The 22,330-nt window shown below is 41.8% G+C and overlaps 2 protein-coding genes across 5 annotated transcripts; both read right to left on the bottom strand.

Annotated features, from left to right (window-relative positions):
• Nucleotides 1-256: 256 nt before the first annotated feature.
• Nucleotides 257-10,252, bottom strand: LOC142943584 (autoimmune regulator-like). Of its 2 annotated transcripts, none has more exons than XM_076085185.1 (16): nucleotides 9,726-10,252; nucleotides 8,262-8,436; nucleotides 6,528-6,725; nucleotides 6,234-6,353; nucleotides 5,987-6,120; nucleotides 5,818-5,859; nucleotides 5,661-5,700; nucleotides 5,375-5,470; nucleotides 5,114-5,236; nucleotides 4,890-5,029; nucleotides 4,018-4,086; nucleotides 3,781-3,908; nucleotides 3,083-3,200; nucleotides 2,794-2,868; nucleotides 2,029-2,172; nucleotides 257-987 (listed from the first exon to the last, which is right to left on the bottom strand). In XM_076085185.1, the coding sequence occupies exons 1-16, from the start codon at nucleotides 9,867-9,869 to the stop codon at nucleotides 901-903; spliced, it is 1,833 nt and encodes a 610-aa protein (XP_075941300.1). In that variant the 5' UTR covers nucleotides 9,870-10,252; the 3' UTR covers nucleotides 257-900. The 2 variants fall into 2 exon arrangements, with proteins under 2 accessions (XP_075941300.1, XP_075941294.1); XM_076085179.1 differs by having other exon boundaries at nucleotides 6,528-6,755; nucleotides 9,726-10,251.
• Nucleotides 10,253-10,792: 540 nt separating this feature from the next.
• LOC142943545 (autoimmune regulator-like) lies at nucleotides 10,793-22,110 on the bottom strand. Of its 3 annotated transcripts, none has more exons than XM_076085113.1 (16): nucleotides 21,587-22,110; nucleotides 19,876-20,050; nucleotides 18,345-18,572; nucleotides 18,052-18,171; nucleotides 17,805-17,938; nucleotides 17,636-17,677; nucleotides 17,479-17,518; nucleotides 17,193-17,288; nucleotides 16,930-17,052; nucleotides 16,706-16,845; nucleotides 14,879-14,947; nucleotides 14,525-14,652; nucleotides 12,788-12,908; nucleotides 12,499-12,573; nucleotides 11,592-11,735; nucleotides 10,793-11,462 (listed from the first exon to the last, which is right to left on the bottom strand). In XM_076085113.1, the coding sequence occupies exons 1-16, from the start codon at nucleotides 21,728-21,730 to the stop codon at nucleotides 11,376-11,378; spliced, it is 1,866 nt and encodes a 621-aa protein (XP_075941228.1). In that variant the 5' UTR covers nucleotides 21,731-22,110; the 3' UTR covers nucleotides 10,793-11,375. The 3 variants fall into 3 exon arrangements, with proteins under 3 accessions (XP_075941228.1, XP_075941235.1, XP_075941244.1); XM_076085120.1 differs by having other exon boundaries at nucleotides 12,788-12,905; XM_076085129.1 differs by having other exon boundaries at nucleotides 18,345-18,542.
• Between the last annotated feature and the right edge of the window lie 220 nt (nucleotides 22,111-22,330).

Here is a 22,330-nt window from a genome sequence, read left to right as displayed (position 1 = left end):
ACAGATTTGCTGCTGGCAACTGTGCCAGTGACGTCAGCTGGCCGCAGATACCATACTATGGCGAATGCAGTAAACAGTAAAAGCTTTAGAATTAGATTATCATCAGGATTTAACCTCCATCATGTCATGACTTATAAAAGAGGAGCCACTCTGTCAGTTTAACAGCAGATGTGTATTTCTAATACGAATTTAAAGTTTAGGTTTCATCTTCACATTTCACCTTTAAGAGGCAGGTTTATGGAAACAAGACATGTCATTGAAGATGTACACAAGCTACTATTTTTATTTTAAAAACAGAAATCCACAAGCCACATATCAGAGATCGAGACAGAAAGAGAAAGTGCAAATTAATTGCACTTTAAGTACTGTGCAGCGACAATGTTGCAAGATGAAAAATGCTTCAGACAAACGCAAAGTCAAATACTGACTTTTACAATACATTCAGTTTGAAACCCTCCTCACACGTGGTGTAACACCATAATAAAAAATAAATTAAAGAAACATGTCATTAAAAAGAATGTTGAGAACAACACACAGGGAAAATACTTGTTATCTGTGCTGTTTTAATCTTGCTCTGTAAAGCACTCTGGGCTGCATGATCGTATGGAAGGTGTTGAAATGTTAAACATTTGGTTATTTTATGAGTAATGACAATAAATAGTGGGAAGAATCTATTTTTTTTATGCATTTTAGTGGAATTATAGATTGAAACATGTTGTCATAATTCAAGTAAAAGTCCCTTACATTCTCTTGATTAGAAATCATTTCTTTCGGGATATTTCAACCACATAGGAGGGTTATGTTTAAAAAGATAGGTACCACAGGCATATTTACACATTCTTAACCTTTTCCCAGCCGCTTCTGAGTTTGACAACAGAACACTGCTGATCTGTCACCAGCCTATTCACTGATGTTGAACACGCTCTTAAATTCTCTGTCAAATAACTCCTTCAGTCTGTTGCCCCTGGCGAGTAATTCAGCATTGTCCTGCAAGAGAACATAACAGACAGTTGTCACTTTAAAATGTCCAGAAAGATTCATCTTAACTTTTGAACTGATGAACACTCCTGACCCTGCATGTCATCTAAAGCAGAGATCCCCAACCTTTTTTGCACCACGGACCGGTTTCATGTAAGACAATATTTTCACGGACTGGCCTTCAAGGTGTGGCGGAAAAACACGACGAAATAAAATTATAGGATCGGCATGAAAACAAATATAAAATGCATAAATAAATACAACTCACAATAACGCTGAATCAGTGGGAGCCCTGAGCTTGTTTCTCTGCAACGAGACTGTCCCATCTGGGGGTAACGGGAGACAATGACACTCGAAGTGTGTTCCTTATGTCCAGTCGACACCGTAATTTAGTTTTGATTGCTGTCACTGCAGAACATCCCGCTTCACAAAGAGGATGTTGGAAATGGAAGCAGGGTTTTCAGTGCTTTAGTGGCGATCTCAGGATATTCAGCCTTGATTTTAATCCAAAACACCAGCAGAGTTGTTGTCTCAAACATACTTTTAAGGCCACTGTCATTTACAATCTCCAGCAGCTGATCTTCTTTGTCGCCACATATACAGAGCGGGCTTGGCGCGTCAGAATTACTCCTGATGTTTAATCAGACTCCTGATATTGTCTGTTAAATGAAGCTTTCTTTTTCTTGGAAGTTAAAGGCTATTTTTTTGTCTCCTTAGTGGCCTTTCACCCTTTGCAAAGAAGCTCTCCAACAGTTATGTACTCATTTTCGCTAGTTTGTGGGCTTAACTTTTGAGGTAACGTATCACGTGACCGAGACAAGCGTCTTGACATGTGTCAAGAGGCACAGGCGGATGAAATTGCAAGAGAATCCGGTCATTTTTCAAAATAAAACTTCTTTCAGACTCTGATAATCAATAAAACGGAAATAATATAATATTTATTCTTTCTGTGCGGCCCGGTACCAAATGATCCACGGCCCGGTACCGGTCCGCGGCCCGGTGGTTGGGGACCACTGATCTAAAGGGCTTTTACTGACACTTGTCTCTTACCCGGTTGTATGAAGCACAGTTGGAGAAAATGAGCTGGACGTCGGTCACAAACTCTCCAATGGTCTGGTAGAGATTCTTCTGGAGTTTGTCTGCTATATGACCCAGCCACATCGGAGTCTTGATCACGCCGGAGTAGCCATTCAACTGAGGATGCCAAGCAGCAAATGAATGAGGTACTCAACGCTGTGCAACACCTTTGTCATTTGTTTACATCAGTTCCAGATTTGCAAAAGTAAAGATGGAAGAAGGATTACAAAGTGTGTGCTCATTTGTAAATAATTATAACAATCCACATTTAGAAGCTGGTACTCTATTCATAGAGCAAGTCACTGCATTTTCCAGAACACTGCCCTGCAAATGTTTCAGAATAAAAGCCTTGTGTTAGCGAATGACGGGATTATGGCCACAGAAAGACGCTAGAGGGCTTTTATTTTGAAACAAGAAGTTAAAAATAAGGGTGGCATGTCTGTGACATGTCCTTCAGGTATATAAATCAAAACTGTAGTAATGTTGCTGATATGATAACAATATATACTGTCAAAAGATAATTTTCACTGTGCATTTTTACTGTGAACCTCAAGCGGAAAAATAGGCGAGATCTCAAATCTCTAGAGGAGACGGAGCTAAAGCCGGCAGTGTGCCCTCTGCTAACCTGTTAATAGTTAAGTGCACTTTGACAGCTACACATCTAATTAATTGACACTATTTGTCACGAATAGCAAGGCAGCTAACCAGTGCATGGGAACGGCAGAGAGAAAGACTTACATAGAGGCATGGGTTCGCAGCAAATGTTTGTTCCTCATCAGCACTGCACAGACACAGAAGGAGATACTGGCATTGCTGTTGATGTAAGGGAAAGAGGGATGAGTGACGGTGGTGTGACAGATGGACAGGTTCAGCTTTCGTGGGAGTCAGTGTTTACGCATACACAGAATCTGACTCCGGTATATATAAAAACAGGGACAACAAAGCTGGACAAAGACGAACAAACATGTTTTACTTTGTTTATTGTTTTTCATTTTGCTATAAAGACAGAGTCACACAGTTTACTCACCAGTATGCGTTGGGATATTTGGCACAACATGGTTGCTTCTCTTTCCAGCTCCTCAGAGTACAAATACCCTCGACTTGTTCTGAATATGCAGAATGTACACATCCACAGGCCATTGTCCCTGCTCACACACACACACACACAAATTAAATAATCATATTTAAGATCTGACAATTATCAACCTTGAACAGAATATTGACCCCTCTTTATTTTTGTTTCACCGTAACCAAATTAATCCCACTGACACAGGACGTAACATGTAACATGCGTATTTAAGTGGGAATTAATTAACTTGGTTTGTCATTTAATAAGATAGTCAATTTAAACTACACTGAAAGATGCTTCTTCCTGATTCAACCGCTGCTACTTTCATTTCAAATGAGAAGAGGAAGGCAAATAAAAAAAAGAAAAATCACACAGCTACAATAAATTAGAACCTGGACAAACTGAATTTGTTTGGTCACTTGGGGGCAGAGCGACAAAATGCTACACTATATTCACCGGCTAGTTCAGAAGTTTTCACTGAAAACAGCTGATAACGAGGTTGATGACAATGACCCAAAATAAGCGGAATTGCAGAGTCAGTTAATAATCTTCTGTGGTCTCGTCACTAAAAACAACACCTCTCACATGAAAAAAAAAAACAGCGACAGATATTTGTTTTAATGTTTCCGTTGTCTCCTAGTTTAATCAAAGCTCACCCTAAAATGACGTCTTCTACATGAGGCAGGTGACATTTCTGGTGGAAGGAGCGAGGGCAGTCATCACACATCACCAACTCTTCTTCCTCTTTACAGACGCAGCACTCGTCATCGTTTTTCTCATTCTCCTGCCAAGACAGCAACTTCCGATTACACAATTACATATCAGAGACATCTGAGAGAAAGAGGTTTCTTGTTAACGCTGCTCGTCTGAAACTGACTGATCAACAAACTTACCAGCTCTTCGCCTTCTGGTTTGCACAGTCTGCAATCACACATCAGGAGGTGGATCACCAAGATGTTTGCCTGAAATAGACCAATCAACAGTGTCTTCCTCTTTGTTTCATAGTTTAGCTCTTTTCGGCTTGACAGATCCTGTGGCTCAATCTTTAGCTCCCTGGCTACGGTGCCATGTCTGACATGTAACTGCACCGTTAATGCCATGTTTCTAAATCAGACGCTAGCATTTCTCCACTCTGTAAATTAAATGACCTCACTTTTTATGACCTGTTCTGATTTAAGTCCAAGATGGGGTAGATTTCCTTCTGCAGTCTATTGTTATGAGATATTTTTATTCTGTCTTTCAACTTCATCTCTTTACTTCTAGGACTGACATTCTTTCTGCACATGGAAAGCTTTTGGAGGTGACGTTGGCTTACAGTAAAGTACATTTGGTGAACATGTGAACTTCATCTTGAAAGTGTGTGCAGCTGACTGAATGACAAAAGTCACATTAAAGTTAAAGGTTTGTGATATTATTTATGCTCTGCCTTTTTTCTACAATAAACATTTGATGCAATTACATTCTGTAATCATCTCTCTATGTGGTTGTTTTTTAATTGTTAGTGGCGGAGTCCGCCATCCCTGCACTGGATTCATGATCTTTATCAATACAACACAAGTCTGTTTGGCTGCACCTTAAACAGATTCACCAGTTGCTCTTCTGTTGTATTTCTGACACAGCAGCTGCTCAAAGGGTGTTTGCTGTAGTATTAAACGGGACCCACGGCTGTCAAAATATCAACCAGGACTGAAATCTTAAGGATTACAACTTTCACTCTGTCTGATTGCATCACAGAAACATGCACAGTTTAACGTATGGCGTCTACCTCTATGAGGACACTGAGCGGTTCCCCTTCATACTTGATGTCTTTCCTCCAAGAGGCATTCGTCTGACGTGGTGCCACCTCTAGGAACTCCACCGGGGTCATCCAGCTCGTCTCAGTACGAATACTCTTCCCACGAGTCCCTGGTGGTCAAAGCAAGTGTAAGCTGGTTAGTACACATTTCATTACACATGTTTAGCTTTTCGTGCGCAGTGAGGTATAGCGACCTGACACAAATCGTTTTTCGTGTAAAGTCCCCGCTTCAGCTCCACATGTGACGCTGAACACCTTCCTGCCACTGTCATGGCTGGTTTTTGGCTGCTGCTCAGTCCGTTCCTCTTCTTCCTCGTCTGTTATGGACACACAAGGGAAGTACGATTACCATCACCATTGCTATGGTGACGCTGGGATAGGATGCACATCGAAGGTCATTTCTATTAAAAGCAAACGTGTTTAAACCCTGAACATCACTTTGTAGAGACGAGCACCTGTGACAGCTGCGGAACTTTCTTTGCTGCTTGACGAAACCTCGTCTTCCTCGTCCAGGTCAGGGTCCTCCTCTTCACCTTCGTCTTCGTCAGACACTAAAACAAGGAGGAGGTTGTTGCTTTTTCATCAGCAGTGAAGACGCTCACTCTGCCTGTTTTTTCTCAAATGTATCATGTTGAAACTCTAAATTTCATAGATGCCGACTTAGATTAAAGCTAATTACGTTAGAGAGATGGATCTTGTAATAGTTTTCTAAAATCACAGTTTTGCACAAATGCAACAAACCTGTGGTTGAATGACCAGATGGGAACAGTGATTTCTTGGCCTAGCAGGAAGAAGAAGAAAAAGGACATGGCTCAGATCAGGATCACTAACAGCAACAAGATGCACTACAAAGTCGGAATGTATCTATTTATGTATTTTCACCAGTTTCTGTTCTTACCTTTTTACCTCCTTTGTACTTTGCTGCTGTCAAGTGACCGTCCTGCAGTGAAGCAAAAAGAAAACAGAAAATAAAACGATTTTCACAACAAAAGCAGGTAACATGGCGCATGTTGAAGAAATGCAAGTCTTTGTCGATGTGTATATTCCAAATTCACTTTTCAACAAACCTTTATAAGTTGTCCCAGGGTGGTGTCCATACATCGAATGCTCAACTTCCAGTTCTTGTAACTCTTCCTCCCCGCTAACCTCTCAAATTCATTGGGAGTGAACCACTGTTTTCCGACCACAATGCACTTCTCCCCTGAAACGTTCAGAGGATGGGGCAAGTGTTTCTGTAAACCATTTATCCTCAAGACAATGATTATAGTGATTATTTTTCATAATCAGATACTTCAGTCATTGAGTCTTTCATACCTTTAGCCAGTCTGCCTCTGTTCAGTGTTCCCTCCTGGTCTCCACAGGTCACGGGCAGCTGGAACTTATACATGGGCCAGCTCCAAATGTTGTTCTCCCCTCCCTTCTTCAGGGGAGAGGCTGCAAAACAGGGAAAAAAATACTTTGACTTCTTTGTTCCAAGTGAGAAACTTCTTTTCACCGAGACATGAAGAGAATCATAATTTACAGAGTAATGGTGCACTTTTTCAGCAGTGAAACTTTCAACACACGGTCATGTTTACAAAAGTAAGAAATAAGTGGGGGGAGACTTACAGAAGCATATTTTCTTGGACCTTTTCCTGGGAGTCAACTGAGCTGATGGACCGGCCGGCTCCTCCTCATCGACGCACACGCTCCTACTTCTCAGCTTTCTCTTCTTTTTCACTGAGTTCTCTTGCTTCTCCTCTCCCTCCTCACCTTCTGAAAGCTCCTTCCTTTTCCCTTCGTCTGACTCTTCCGTTTCCGCCCGCTCTGGTAGTTGTTTGTCAAAATGGAAAGACCCTGAAATTGATGCCGGTGGATATAGTACACATCAAGTACACATCGTGGACAAATTCCAGTGGAAGATATGATGAGAGATCAAGATAGTCACGTGATGCAGAGAAAACGTATTGCTTGAGTTTACTTCAGTGTGAACAGTCTGCTGGTAATGGATACTTAATCATTCATTTAGTAGTGCAGTGTGCAGTATACTGATTGAGTAGGTATTACGTTAGTATGCGATTTTGAACACAGCCATATTATCTAATCCAGTGCCCCCTCAGCCAATGTTGTCAATGTTTAGGTCAATCCTGTCAGGTTTGCTTTCATTATAGGCCTGCTTTGAGTGGGGTGAATCCAAATATTTCAACCATTTATCCACTTTTAGCTAACTATTATAACCGTCATCCAATTCTTAACTAACTATTTTTAATCCATGCAAATGCCTGAACCGGCTCTGTGCAGGAGCACGTCTGAGCTCCGGCTCACTGTCTTAACTGCGACTTGAAGCCTTTATTTAGGCTTCAAGTCTCGTCTTTTGACAATACCCACATTAACGTAAAGTTGATGCCCAATCAAAAGGCTCTGAGTCATCTGTGTCATCACTCGCGGTCCCTGCCGGCCGGGGGACGGTTCAGAGTAGTGAGTGAAGAGTCAGCAGGCGATCAATTGCAGTATTAAACAAGCAATGCAAGGGTGTTTTGAGAAAGTGTGAGTCACTTCAATCACGAGAAGTCCTTGAGCATGCAGCCATAACTGGCGACCCAAAATATAATGACGTTTGTTGTAGCAGTATGCGAGATTAGCCGCGGACAGACGCAGGGATGCACACTCACTCATGCAGGCACTCACACATCTTCTGTCGGAGATAATAATAATAATTATTGAAAAGCAATTGATAACTTTTACCCCTGTTATCTCTCCCTAATTCATGACTTCTGCATATTGTCTTTTAAGGGGGCTCCGATCAGGATTTATGCAGCCGATCGGCTAATAACGATTAAATGAGGGTCTATTTGAATTCTTCTATTGATTGTGTTGCAGTACTTACTGGTTTATTTATTTAACTATTCTTAACAACACTGTTTATGAAATATCAAAAGAAAGAGATGAGAGAGTATCACAAATTCACAACTGTTTATTTATTGGTAGGCAACATGTGCAACATATTCCAATCTAGAGTCACTCAGAAGCCCCTTTTAATACAGAGCAGCGAGGTGGAATGACGGCACCTTGAACAGTGTAAAAGGGGCCTTAGAGACACAACTCTGGTGAAGCCATTTTAGCGGCACATAGAGAAATTGTCATCTGATTGGCTCTTTCGATCGGTTCTTAAAGAGACCACCAATTTGCCATTTAGAGCAAATATCATCCGATAACAATCGGTGGTCGATCAATCGGAGCACCCTTATTTTTCTGTATCAGGGACCATGTACAAATAAAAACATTACTCAAAAGCAAAAGGAACATAAACGTAGTGAGCAGAATCCCAATGATTAACGCCCCAGTGACCATAAAAAGACTGACCGTCCATGAGGCTGTTGCGCAGCAGTCGCAGGGCGGGATACTGGTTCAGGATGGTCTCCTTGAAGACGCAGCTCCAGAACTCTCTGACGCTCTGTGATCGTTCTCTCTCCAACCAGTCCAGAATATCATAGAGACCTTTCTTTATGTTGTCTTTACTCTTCATACGACTCACCGTCTACGAACACACAAAAGCATGGAGAAAATAAGGGTTTAACAGTTCGACAGTCGCCTAACGCAGAGGTCTTCAACAGGTGGTCCGCGGAGGTACTGCAGGGGGCCCGCGACATTTTTGGTTGATTAGACAATTTAAAAAAAAATAAAAACTTTTTCTTTTTTTCCTCTAAACATGAATCTGTCCATTATTTTAATAGTTCAGTATTGTATGAAAGATAACAGGTATGTTTATGCATGGCAGTGGCACTAATAGGCCATCACTCATTTTGGTTTCCACATTTATGTTTAAATTGAAAACTTCAATTTGAATAGCTTGTATACATGATTATCATGCAATTGACAGACAATGTTGATATTAGCGTTGGTATCAGTTGACAAGGTATGTTTCTAAATGGCAGTGGCACAGCCTCCCTACTCACTGTACCTTGCACATGTTTAAAATAAAAACATGAATATATGAACCTGTGTATTATTTGAATAGCTTGAATGCACAATAAGGAGGTATACATGGTACTAGGCCCAGTTTAATAAAAAACACAATTTTATACAATAGTCGGGGGTCCCTGCTCCATCTCTCTATCAGTTTGGGGGTCCTTGGCCTGAAAAACGTTGAAGACCCCTGGCCTAACGTATACACTTAAATAGCTTTTTTTATGAATCACTCCTTACATTGGTTAGCACTGCTCATACTGAAGGGGAGGGGGGGGGGGGGTGTAACAAACCAATGTTAGAAATGTTTCCAATGGATATATTTTGTCACTGTAGTAATATGATTGTAAGAAAATGTCATGTATTTTTGGAACAGTGTGGGGCAAGAGAAAGACCTGAAATGATTTACAGACTGTAACAACAATATATAACGTTACTTTGAGCCACTTTCTCACACAAACACGGACAGTAAAGGAAACAGAAAATCTGAAATGACAGGAACTTCTAACAGGAAGTGTGGGTGATGGGAGGGTTACAGAGTAGAGTCTGATTTATGTGTAAAACAACAGCTTAACAATATTTATAAATATTGTTCAATAGTCTTGTTTGTAAAGTGTGGCGTGAGTTGTGTGGGCGGTGGTGTGTCGCTGGGGGGGGGGTCGGTCTAAATAAATAAAAAGCCTCCAGTGTAACTTTTCACTCCCAGTCTCCCCACAGTGTTATTAAATCCCCGTATGTCGCTGTGTGTGCAGTTCCTTCCCGCCTCACGCTGGAGCGCGTTTCATCCAAACAGGACCCGTTGAGAGTGCTCGGGGAGGGTCACAACTAATGCGTAATGACGTTTCCACTTCAGCGCCTCACCTTGTATCGGTCCTCTGGGACCAGGTCGTGATCCCGGAGCTGGCTGAGAAACGTGTGCGGGTTCTCCATGCAGGACATTTCGGTTTTTTTACAGTGGAAAAACCGCAGGAGTTCCTCGTTCTTCAGCCAGTCCATCGGTTCCATCGGTGGTCAGCGCAGCCACCCCACTCCTCTGCAAACAACAAAACACCAGGCCCAGGGAGACCACAGCCGCTCCAGATGTTTCGTAGATGTTTCCCCAAAACGGTGGCACTAAATAAAGTGCTTAGGACAGGCTCCCTGCGCTGTTTCACCATGCAGCGAGTCCCTTTGCGTAAAATGTCCTGCTCCACAGGATTTGGACACAGCGGAACTGAAAAGGAGCACCAACAACTTCCCCGTTCTGTGCCAGAAATCACAAACAAGTAGCAGATTTAAAAAATAGGCGGAGGTCCTTCCATGTCCGATATGGAGCCTCTCTCCTAGATTTACGCTGATGTTTTTTTCTCGGTTCCTCCTTTCGTCAAATGGTATCCGGCCCTCGGCCGACTGGCCTGTTCCGCCCATCGGTCGGTGACGTTTAGAAAGTGAAAGTATTATTTTATTTTGTTGGAAAGTCGCAGTTCCGGTCAGTGGCAGCAGGGGGCGTCCTCCACTGCAGAGACAATATTAACTGAATCCTCCCTGATCCTCTTTTATTCAAGTGTTTTGGTCTTTTTTTATTTACAAACAAATGAATATGGTGCTCATCAGAACAGGAGGGAGTCACACTAAGTTTCCACACACATCCAATTTGTATGCTTTAATCTTACTCACTTTCATCCTGTGCATTCTTTATCAGTAGGGCCCCTACTACATTCTGAGGGCCCCCAGATGATAGGGGACAAGAGATTTTCCTGTGTTGTCGCATCCCTCTTGTGAAATACTGCTTGCGATATCTTTGCAAAATGAAATGATCTGATAAGTGAAATAGACTTCAGTATGAGACACTCATTTATTGTTTTAGGTTTCATCTTCATGGTTGTAGTTATGTTCTGAAAAATACATTTCACCTTTAAGAGGCAGGTTTATGGAAACAAGACATGGCATTGAAGATGTACACAAGCTACTATTTTATTTCAAAAACAGAAATCCACAGATCAGAGATCGAGACAGAAAGAGAAAGTGCAAATTAATTGGACTTTAAAAGTCAAATACTGACTTTTACAATACATTCAGTTTGAAACCCTCCTCACACGTGGTGTAACACCATAATAAAAAATACATTTAAAAAACATGTCAATAAAAAGAATGTTGAGAACAACACAGGGGAAATACTTGTTATCTGTGCTGTTTTAATCTTGCTCTGTAAAGCACTCTGGGCTGCATGATCGTATGGAAGGTGTTGAAATGTCAAACATTTGGTTATTTTATGAGTAATGAAAATAAATAGTGGGAAGAATCTATTTTTTTAATGCATTGTAGTAGAATTATAGATTGAAATGTGTTGTCATAATTCAAGTAAAAGTCCCTTACATTCTCTTGATTAGAAATCATTTCTTTCGGGATATTTCAACCACATAGGAGGGTTATGTTTAAAAAGATAGGTACCACTGGCATATTTGCACATTCTTAACCTTTTCCCAGCCGCTTCTGAGTTTGACAACAGAACACTGCTGATCTGTCACCAGCCTATTCACTGATGTTGAGCACGCTCTTAAATTCTCTGTCAAATAACTCCTTCAGTCTGTTGCCCCTGGCGAGGAATTCAGCATTGTCCTGCAAGAGAACATAACAGACAGTTGTCACTTTAAAATGTCCAGAAAGATTCATCTTAACTTTTGAACTGATGAACACTCCTGACCCTGCATGTCATCTAAAGGGCTTTTACTGACACTTGTCTCTTACCCGGTTGTATGAAGCACAGTTGGAGAAAATGAGCTGGACGTCGGTCACAAACTCTCCAATGGTCTGGTAGAGATTCTTCTGGAGTTTGTCTGCTATATGACCCAGCCACATCGGAGTCTTGATCACACCGGAGTAGCCATTCAACTGAGGATGCCAAGCAGCAAATGAATGAGGTACTCAACGCTGTGCAACACCTTTGTCATTTGTTTACATCAGTTCCAGATTAGCATAAGTAAAGACCTGAAGATACAGGGCGACGCCCGGGCTACTACGCTGCCTGTGTGAGAAGCATGCGTGCGTTGTTCTTGCATAGAGTTTGCCTTTCATAATGGAGTGTTTTATTTCACTTCATCATACATATCATTTATATCTATTGTAGACAGAAAAGGAGTCCAAAGTGTTTGCTCATTTGTAAATAATTATAACAATCCACATTTAGAAGCTGGTACTCTATTCATAGAGCCTTGCAAGTCACCGCATTTTACAGAATACTGCCCTGCAAATGTTTCAGAATAAAAGCCTTGTGTTAGCAAATGAAGGGATTCTGTCCACAGAAAGATGCTAGAACGCTTTTATTTTGAAACAGGAAGTAAATAAGGGTGGCATGTCTGTGACATGTCCTACAGCTATATAAATCAAAACTGTAGTAATGTTGCTGATATGATAACAATATATACTGTCAAAAGATAATTTTCACTTTTCATTTTTAGTGTAAACCTCAAGCGGAAAAATAGGCGAGATCTCAAATCTCTAGAGGAGACGGAGCTAAAGCCGGCAGTGTGCCCTCTGCTAACCTGTTAATAGTTAAGTGCACTTTGACAGCTACACATCTAATTAATTGACACTATTTGTCACGAATAGCAAGGCAGCTAACCAGTGCATGGGAACGGCAGAGAGAAAGACTTACATAGAGGCATGGGTTCGCAGCAAATGTTTGTTCCTCATCAGCACTGCACAGACACAGAAGGAGATACTGGCATTGCTGTTGATGTAAGGGAAAGAGGGATGAGTGACGGCGGTGTGACAGATGGACAGGTTCAGCTTTCGTGGGAGTCAGTGTTTACGCATACACAGAATCTGACTCCGGTATATATAAAAACAGGGACAACAAAGCTGGACAAAGACGAACAAACATGTTTTACTTTGTTCATTGTTTTTCATTTTGCTATAAAGACAGAGTCACACAGTTTACTCACCAGTATGCGTTTGGATATTTGGCACAACATGGTTGCTTCTCTTTCCAGCTCCTCAGAGTACAAATACCCTCGACTTGTTCTGAATATGCAGAATGTACACATCCACAGGCCATTGTCCCTGCTCACACACACACACACAAATTAAATAATCATATTTAAGATCTGACAATTATCAACCTTGAACAGAATATTGACCCCTCTTTATTTTTGTTTCACCATAACTAAATTAATCCCACTGACACAGGACGTAACATGTAACATGTGTATTTAAGTGGGAATTTATTACTTATCACTCCTGTAAGATTTGCCTAAAACACCTATCCAAGGCGTACCCAAAGTAAACTGACAGCCCTTATTGAACCATTGGGAGTACATGTATGGTTTTAGTCTCTATTGAAAGGTAACACTCTGAAGAATCACTGTAAGTGCTACTGGCATTGAGCTATAGAGTTTACAACACACTGAAACAGAAGGTTTTTATTTCCGCCTGGATTTTTTTTGGCCAACAGATGCCTGCAGTTAACTATGGCTGGGACTTATTAGCTGGAAAACACAATGGTACCATAGCATGAAGTCATAGTACCTAGTACAAGTTCAAATTTGATAACAATACGACATAAAATGAATATTTTACACATGGTTTACTAAGAGTACGTCCGCGTAAAAGCGCATTTGAAGGCTCGTAGTAACCACGTCAAAATGCATAGACTACGATAAACTACGTGTCCGAAATTCAAACTATAGTTTATTTATGTCGATGTTTGGTTAACTATAACATATTTAACCATTGTCAACTTTCACAGATTCTTGAAAATTCTCACTAACTACACTTTGGTGTTCAAGATCAGTCATAAGTACCTCACTGACAGTACTCGATTTGAGTTCCAAAAGGCTTTCCCTACATGCATTGCGTGAATCTGCATAGCGTTCTCTTCGTAATTTCATTGGCTATAACGAAGCATGAGTTTGAACAAGATCTGTTGCAATTGGCTCGAGCATTACCCAAAGAAGAGAGGCGGGCATTGTCTTTCCAAGTGGACTCTCGTTGGCTGTTCCAGAATGTGACCGGACTTTAGAAGCTCCCATTGGGTCAAATGAGGTGTCAATCTAACCGGCAGAATGCAGCCTCCATTTTGAGACACAGAGACCGGCAATGTTTACATGTTAACGGGAGATATGACTAAAAATACATAGAAAATTATCAATATCTACTGGCTAATTTGAAATGATGCAACAGCCCCCCGTGGGTGTTTATGGACGTAATAATTTGTTTTGGACTAAATCTTTTACTGGATTGGATCGTGTGGACCCTTAGCACTCTAGCAAGACCGTTTTTGCTGGACTTTCATGCATGAGGGAAACGTTATGAATCCTAATCGGTGAGTGACGGCGATATTTTATCGGCTATTTTTGGAGTGGTTGTTTGACAGAGACGTTAACTGTACCTGCTGTTGTGATTGTATCTTGAAATGGTTTCCAGAAATCGAATTACAAGAACCGTAGCTTTCTAATGAGATATCGCATCAGTACCTGTCTTTACAGAGCAGTTGTGTACACTGAACAGGTAACAGGTTCTTGGTTTGTCATTTAATAAGATAGTAAATTTAAACTACACTGAAAGATGCTTCTTCCTGATTCAACCACTGCTACTTTCATTTCAAATGAGAAGAGGAAGGCAAATATATATGTTTTTAACTTTTTATGTTTCCGTTGTCTCCTAGTTTGATCAAAGCTCACCATAAAATGGCGTCTTCTACATGAGGCAGGTGACATTTCTGGTGGAAGGAGCGAGGGCAGTGATCACACATCACCAACCCTTCTTCCTCTTTACAGATGCAGCACTCGTCATCGTTTTTCTCATTCTCCTGCCAAGACAGCAACTTCCGATTACACAATTATATATCAGAGACATCTGAGAGAAAAAGGTTTCTTGTTTATGAGAAGAGACTTGTAGCTGTAGCTCCTTGCGAGAGACGCAGGACTATTTAACGTCACCGAAACATCAGCTATGGGCGTCGCATTGTTTAATGCAGAACATGTGTAAAATGAGGAAGCGCTGCTCGTCTGAAACTGACTGATCAACAAACTTACCAAGTCTTCGTCTTCTGGTTTGCACAGTCTGCAATTACACAGCAGAGAGTGGATCCCCAAGATGTTTGCCTGAAATAAACCAATCAACAGTGTCTTCCTCTTTGTTTCATAGTTTAGCTCTTTTCGGCTTGACAGATCCTGTGGCTCAATCTTTAGCTCCCTGGCTACGGTGCCATGTCTGACATGTAACTGCATCGTTAATGCCATGTTTCTAAATCAGACGCTAGCATTTCTCCGCTCTGTAAATTAAATGACGTCACTTTTTATGACCTGTGCTGATTTAAGTCCAAGATGGGGTAGATTTCCTTCTGCAGTCTATTGTTATGAGATATTTTTATTCTGTCTTTCAACTTCATCTCTTTACTTCTAGGACTGACATTCTTTCTGCACATGGAAAGCTTTTGGAGGTGAAGTTTGCTTACAGTAAAGTACATTTGGTGAACATGTGAACTTGAAAGTGTGTGCAGCTGACTGAATGACAAAAGTCACATTAAAGTTAAAAGTTTGTGATATTATTTATGCTCTGCCTTTTTTCTACAGTAGACATTTGATGCAATTACATTCTGTAATCATCTCTCTATGTGGTTGTTTTTTAATTGTTAGTGGCGGAGTCCGCCATCCCTGCACTGGATTCATGATCTTTATCAATACAACACAAGTCTGTTTGGCTGCACCTTAAACAGATTCACCAGTTGCTCTTCTGCTTTTTGTATCGTCGGCGAACATGGATATGACGTTGCTGAGGAGACTGGGAATGTCACTGACAAAGAGGGTGAACAGTAGCGGGCCCAGGACGGAACCCTGTGGGACTCCGCTAGTTACTTCAGTCCAGTTTGAGAGCTTCCCGTTAACTGGTACTTGCTGTCTTGTCTTTGTCAGAAAGTTCCTGATCCATAGCAGAATATTATCTCGGATGCAGAAGGAGGAAAGCTGTGCAAGGAGGCGTTCGTGCGGGACTGTGTTGAAGGCCTTTGCATAGTCCAGGAATATGACATCTACTGGTAAAATGTGGCTTAGTGCCTCCGTCCACATGTCAAGTGCCTCTAGGAGATTAGTCACTGTTGATTTCCCCGACGTAAATCCATGTTGCTGGTCGCATTGGAGGTTGTTGTTTTTCAGGTGTTCGACTATTGCCTCTGACATAATACGCTATAGGACCTTGCATACCACCGATGTCAGCGAGACGGGTCTATAGTTGGCTGGGTTGGATTTGTCGCCCTTCTTGTAGATTGGTGTCACTGTGGCTGGTTTCCATTGTTGTGGTACCTTGCCTCTTGATAGGCTAGTGCTAAATATAATGCTTAGTGGGAGAGCTATGGTATCTGCCAGCTCATTCAGGACCCAGGGATGGATCTGGTCTGGGCCTGCCGATTTGTCAGTTCGAAGTGAGCGCAGCTTCTTCAGAACCAATTCCTGTGTGATGGAAAGATTAAGCTCGGAGTGTAGTAGTTTCGGGTCAGGTTGAGGAATGGCGGTCACATCTTCGAATGTGAATGTATTTGCATACTGCTGATTCAGGATTTCAGCCTTGCCCATTTCGTGGCTAATGAATTGTCCGTCCGTATTGCGGAGGTCTGCAATATTGACCCTGGTGGCTCTCCTGCTGTTGATGTAGCTCCAAAAAGCTTTGTTGTTAGAGCAGGCTTCTTTTGCGAGTTTTGTTTCAAAGTCAAAAATTGTTTTCTGTAGTATTAAACTGAACTGGCTGTTACCACGGGACCCACGGCTGTCAAAATATCAACCAGGACTTTGAATCTTAAGGATTACAACTTTCACTCAGTCTGATTGCATCACAGAAACATGCACAGTTTAACGTATGGCGTCTACCTCTATGAGGACACTGAGCGGTTCCCCTTCATACTTGATGTCTTTCCTCCAAGAGGCATTCGTCTGACGTGGTGCCACCTCTAGGAACTCCACCGGGGTCATCCAGCTCGTCTCAGTACGAATACTCTTCCCACGAGACCCTGGTGGTCAAAGCAAGTGTAAGCTGGTTAGTACACATTTCATGACACATATTTAGCTTTTCGTGCGCAGTGAGGTATAGCGACCTGACGCGAATCGCTTCTTGTGTAAGGTCCCCGGAACAGCTCCACATGTGACTCTGAACACCTTCCTGCCACTGTCATAGCTGGTTTTTGGCTGCTGCTCAGTCCATTCCTCTTCTTCCTCGTCTGTTATGGACACAAAAGGGAAGTATGATTACCATCACCATTGCTATGGTGACGCTGGGATAGGATGCACATCGAAGGTCATTTCTATTAAAAGCAAACATGTGTTTAAACCCTGAACATCACTTTGTAGAGACGAGCACCTGTGACAGCTGCGGAACTTTCTTTGCTGCTTGACGAAACCTCGTCTTCCTCGTCCAGGTCAGGGTCCTCCTCTTCACCTTCGTCTTCGTCAGACACTAAAACAAGGAGGAGGTTGTTGCTTTTTCATCAGCAGTGAAGACGCTCACTCTGCCTGTTTTTTCTCAAATGTATCATGTTGAAACTCTAAATTTCATAGATGCCGACTTAGATTAAAGCTAATTACTTTAGAGAGATGGATCTTGTAATAGTTTTCTAAAATCACAGTTTTGCACAAATGCAACAAACCTGTGGTTGAATGACCAGATGGGAACAGTGATTTCTTGGCCTAGCAGGAAGAAGAAGAAAAAGGACATGGCTCAGATCAGGATCACTAACAGCAACAAGATGCACTACAAAGTCGGAATGTATCTATTTATGTATTTTCACCAGTTTCTGTTCTTACCTTTTTACCTCCTTTGTACTTTGCTGCTGTCAAGTGACCGTCCTGCAGTGAAGCAAAAAGAAAACAGAAAATAAAACGATTTTCACAACAAAAGCAGGTAACATGGCGCATGTTGAAGAAATGCAAGTCTTTGTCGATGTGTATATTCCAAATTCACTTTTCAACAAACCTTTATAAGTTGTCCCAGGGTGGTGTCCATACATCGAATGCTCAACTTCCAGTTCTTGATACTCTTCCTCCCCGCTAACTTCTCAAATTTATTGGGAGTGAACCACTGTTTTCCGACCACAATGCACTTCTCCCCTGAAACGTTCAGAGGATGGGGCAAGTGTTTCTGTAAACCATTTATCCTCAAGACAATGATTATAGTGATTATTTTTCATAATCAGATACTTCAGTCATTGAGTCTTTCATACCTTTAGCCAGTCTGCCTCTGTTCAGTGTTCCCTCCTGGTCTCCACAGGTCACGGGCAGCTGGAACTTATACATGGGCCAGCTCCAAATGTTGTTCTCCCCTCCCTTCTTCAGGGGAGAGGCTGCAACACAGGGAAAAAATACTTTGACTTCTTTGTTCCAAGTGAGACACTTCTTTTCACCGAGACATGAAGAGAATCATAATTTACAGAGTAATGGTGCACTTTTTCAGCAGTGAAACTTTCAACACACGGTCATGTTTACAAAAGTAAGAAATAAGTGGGGGGTGACTTACAGAAGCATATTTTCTTGGACCTTTTCCTGGGAGTCAACTGAGCTGATGGACCGGCCGGCTCCTCCTCATCGACGCACACGCTCCTACTTCTCAGCTTTCTCTTCTTTTTCACTGAGTTCTCTTGCTTCTCCTCTCCCTCCTCACCTTCTGAAAGCTCCTTCCTTTTCCCTTCGTCTGACTCTTCCGTTTCCGCCCGCTCTGGTAGTTGTTTGTCAAAATGGAAAGACCCTGAAATTGATGCCCGTGGATATAGTACACATCAAGTATTTTAAAAAATCCGACGTAGATCAAAAGACGATATGTTGTAAAGTTTGTCGAGCCGCTGTTATTGCCTCTGGTGACAACACTAGCAATTTACTCCATCACCTCAGCTGAAAACATGTGTTGGAATACGAAGAGTGTATACGATTACAGTCCTCGGATGCTTTTTTTGGGTATTTTGGTCAGACACATATGCAACGCTGATTACCGTGTAATATGTGTGGTATTTGTTATAAATGTACGTTGGTACATAGAGGGTGATAAGAAGCTGTAGACGGAGGGACTTAGGACCCAGGGGAATGTAGGTGAAGGAAACAGGAAGTGAAGGAAACAGGAAGTGACGGAAGACACGCCACACAAACAGCTGTCCACCGCTCGCTGGCCGGCCGGTTCTTGTGTTAATTTTCGGCGTTAATTAATTAATGCGTTAACGCGGGGAAAAAAATGACCGTGATATACCATGAAACCGCCAGAATCTTACAGAATACCGTGATACACATTTTTGGTCATACCGCCCAGCACTAGATGAGAGATCAAGATATAGTCATGTGATGCAGAGAAAACGTATTGCTTGAGTTTACTTCAGTGTGACCAGTCTGCTGGTAATGGATACTTAATCATTCATTTAGTAGTGCAGTATACTGATTGAGTAGGTATTACGTTAGTATGCAATTTTGAACACAGCCTTATTATCTAATCCAGTGCTTCCCAACCTTTAACCTTTTCGTCATTGTGCCCCCTCAGCCAATGTTGTCAATGTTTAGGTCAATCCTCTCAGGTTTGCCTTCATACTAGGCCTACTTTGAGTGGAGCGAATCCAAATATTTCAACCATTTATCTACTTTTAGCTAACTATTATAACCATCATCCAATTCTTAACCAACTATTTTTGTGTGCAGGAGCGCAAACATATTCCAATCTAGAGTCACTTAGAAACCCCTTTTAATACAGAGTAGCGAGGTGGAATGACGGCACCTTGAACAGTGTAAAAGGGGCCTTAGAGACACAACTCTGGTGAAGCCATTTTAGCGGCACATAGAGAAATTGTCATCTGATTGGCTCTTTCGATCGGTTCTTAAAGAGACCACCAATTTGCCATTTAGAGCAAATATCGTCCGATGACGATCGGTGGTCGATCAATCGGAGCACCCTTATTTTTCTGTATCAGGGACCATGTACAAATAAAAACATTACTCACAAGCAAAAGGAACATAAACGTAGTGAGCAGAATCCCAATGATTAACGCCCCTGTGACCATAAAAAGACTGACCGTCCATGAGGCTGTTGCGCAGCAGTCGCAGGGCGGGATACTGGTTCAGGATGGTCTCCTTGAAGACGCAGCTCCAGAACTCTCTGACGCTCTGTGATCGTTCTCTCTCCAACCAGTCCAGAATACCATAGAGACCTTTCTTTATGTTGTCTTTACTCTTCATACGACTCACCGTCTGCGAACACACAAAAGCATGGAGAAAATAAGGGTTTAATAGTTCGACAGTCCCCTAACGTATACACTTAAATAGCTTTTTTTATGAATCCCTCCTTACCTTGGTTAGCACTGCTCATACTGAAGGGGAGATGTTAGAAATGTTTCTAATCTTTTATAAAGAAAATAGTGTAACAATCAAAGTAGCAAATGCTACCTCGGTCCTCAGCAACAGGGGTTTTGCTGTCTTTCACATTTGCACTACGGTCTGTTCAAAATAAATGAAAAGAAACGTATCTTCCATTGTATTATGGTGTGAACAGGGCGTGACAACTTAAGGTAACACTGAGATGTGGAGTGTATCATTCACTTCAGACTCCATTTGCATTTGAGCCTTGGGAGGCCAGACGTGTATTTTCCTATTGTTAGTCTCCTCATTTGGTTATCACAGACGAGAGACTAGGGCTGCACCTAATGATTATTGTTCTATCAAATAAGCTAACAATTTGTTTCCATTAGTCTATCTAACCACGCACTTATCGATTACCCTAAAGATCTTTTTAACCACTAATATATCAATTAGTTTACCCAAAATAAATATCCAAGATTAATTTAATCACTGTAGCAACCTTTTCCCTGAACTGGACAATCAATATTTATATTGAAGTACTTAAACATGGTTATAAAATGGATTATTTTGTCACTGTAGTAATATGAATATAAGAAAATCAATGTCATATATGTTTGGAACAGTGTGGGCCAGGGAAAGACCTGAAATGATTTACAGACTGTAACAACATATGTGTAAGCCAACAGCTCTAGTATCTCTGTTTTTAAGTTCAAGTTAAATATTGCTCAATAGTCTTGTTTGTAAAGTGTGGCGTGAGTTGTGTGGGCAGTGGTGTGTCGCTGGGGGGGGTCGGTCTAAATAAAAAGCCTCCAGTGTAACTTTTCACTCCCAGTCTCCCCCCTACAGTGTTATTAAATCCCCGTATGTCGCAGCGGAGCACCTTCTCCAACAGACTGATTCAGCTCAGCTGTCACAAGGACCGATACAGGAAAACATTCCTGCCCTCTGCTATTAGACTCTACAATAAATTACCTCTGGCCAAATCAAACACAAGACTATAACACTGCTACACTGTTGTTGTTGCTGCTGCTGGTGATCTTGTGCACTACTGTTTTTTTATTTTTCCTACTTAGTTAATTTAATACGATTCTACTTAGTGTATATACTGTGCATTTTTATTACTTTATCTTCTTAAATCTAATAGGTCCTGCTCGGTTATTTTATTTTATTTTATTTTATTACATTGTATATATTGTGCATTTTACACACTTAATATTTTTATTCTATTGTGTAACCCTGTTTGCTGCTACCACAGCCAAATTTCCCCTTGGGGATGAATAAAGTACGATTATATTCTATTCTTTCTTCTGTGTGTGCAGTTCCTTCCCCCCTCACGCTGGCGCGCGTTTCATCCAAACAGGACCCGTTGAGAGTGCTCGGGGAGGGTCACAACTAATGCGTAATGACGTTTCCACTTCAGCGCCTCACCTTGTATCGGTCCTCTGGGACCAGGTCGTGATCCCGGAGCTGGCTGAGAAACGTGTGCGGGTTCTCCATGCAGGACATTTCGGTTTTTTTACAGTGGAAAAACCGCAGGAGTTCCTCGTTCTTCAGCCAGTCCATCGGTTCCATCGGTGGTCAGCGCAGCCACCCCACTCCTCTGCAAAAAAAGAAAAACAAAACACCAGGCACAGAGAGACCACAGCCGCTCCAGATGTTTTGTAGATGTTTCCCCCAAACGGTGGCACTAAATAAAGTGCTTAGGACAGGCTCCCTGCGCTGTTTCAGCATGCAGCGAGTCCCTTTGCGTAAAATGTCCTGCTCCACAGGATTTGGACACAACGGAACTGAAAATGAGCACCAACAACTTCCCCGTTCTGTGCCAGAAATCACAAAGAAGTAGCAGATTTACATAATAGGAAGTCCTTCCATGTCCGATTCGGAGCCTCTTTCCTAGGTTTCTCAGTTCCTCCTTTCGTCAAATGGTATCCGGCCCTCGGCCGACTGGCCTGTTCCGCCCCTCCGTCGGTGACGTTTAGAAAGTGAAAGTATTTTTTATTTTGTTGGCAAGTCGCAGTTCCGGCCAGTGGCAGCAGGGGGCGTCCTCCACTGCAGAGACTATTAACTGAATCCTCCCTGATCCTCTTTTATTCATATGTTTTGGTCTTTTTTTATTTACAAACAAACAAATGAATATGGTGCTCATCAGAACAGGAGGGAGTCACACTAAGT

The sequence above is a fragment of the Anarhichas minor genome, unplaced genomic scaffold, assembly GCF_050575085.1.
Source record: "Anarhichas minor isolate MPS153535 unplaced genomic scaffold, ASM5057508v1 ptg000007l, whole genome shotgun sequence".
In the NCBI taxonomy this organism is placed as follows: domain Eukaryota; kingdom Metazoa; phylum Chordata; class Actinopteri; order Perciformes; family Anarhichadidae; genus Anarhichas; species Anarhichas minor.
The sequence above is the reverse complement of the archived record's forward strand: the minus strand, read 5'-3'. Positions and strand labels throughout refer to the sequence as shown.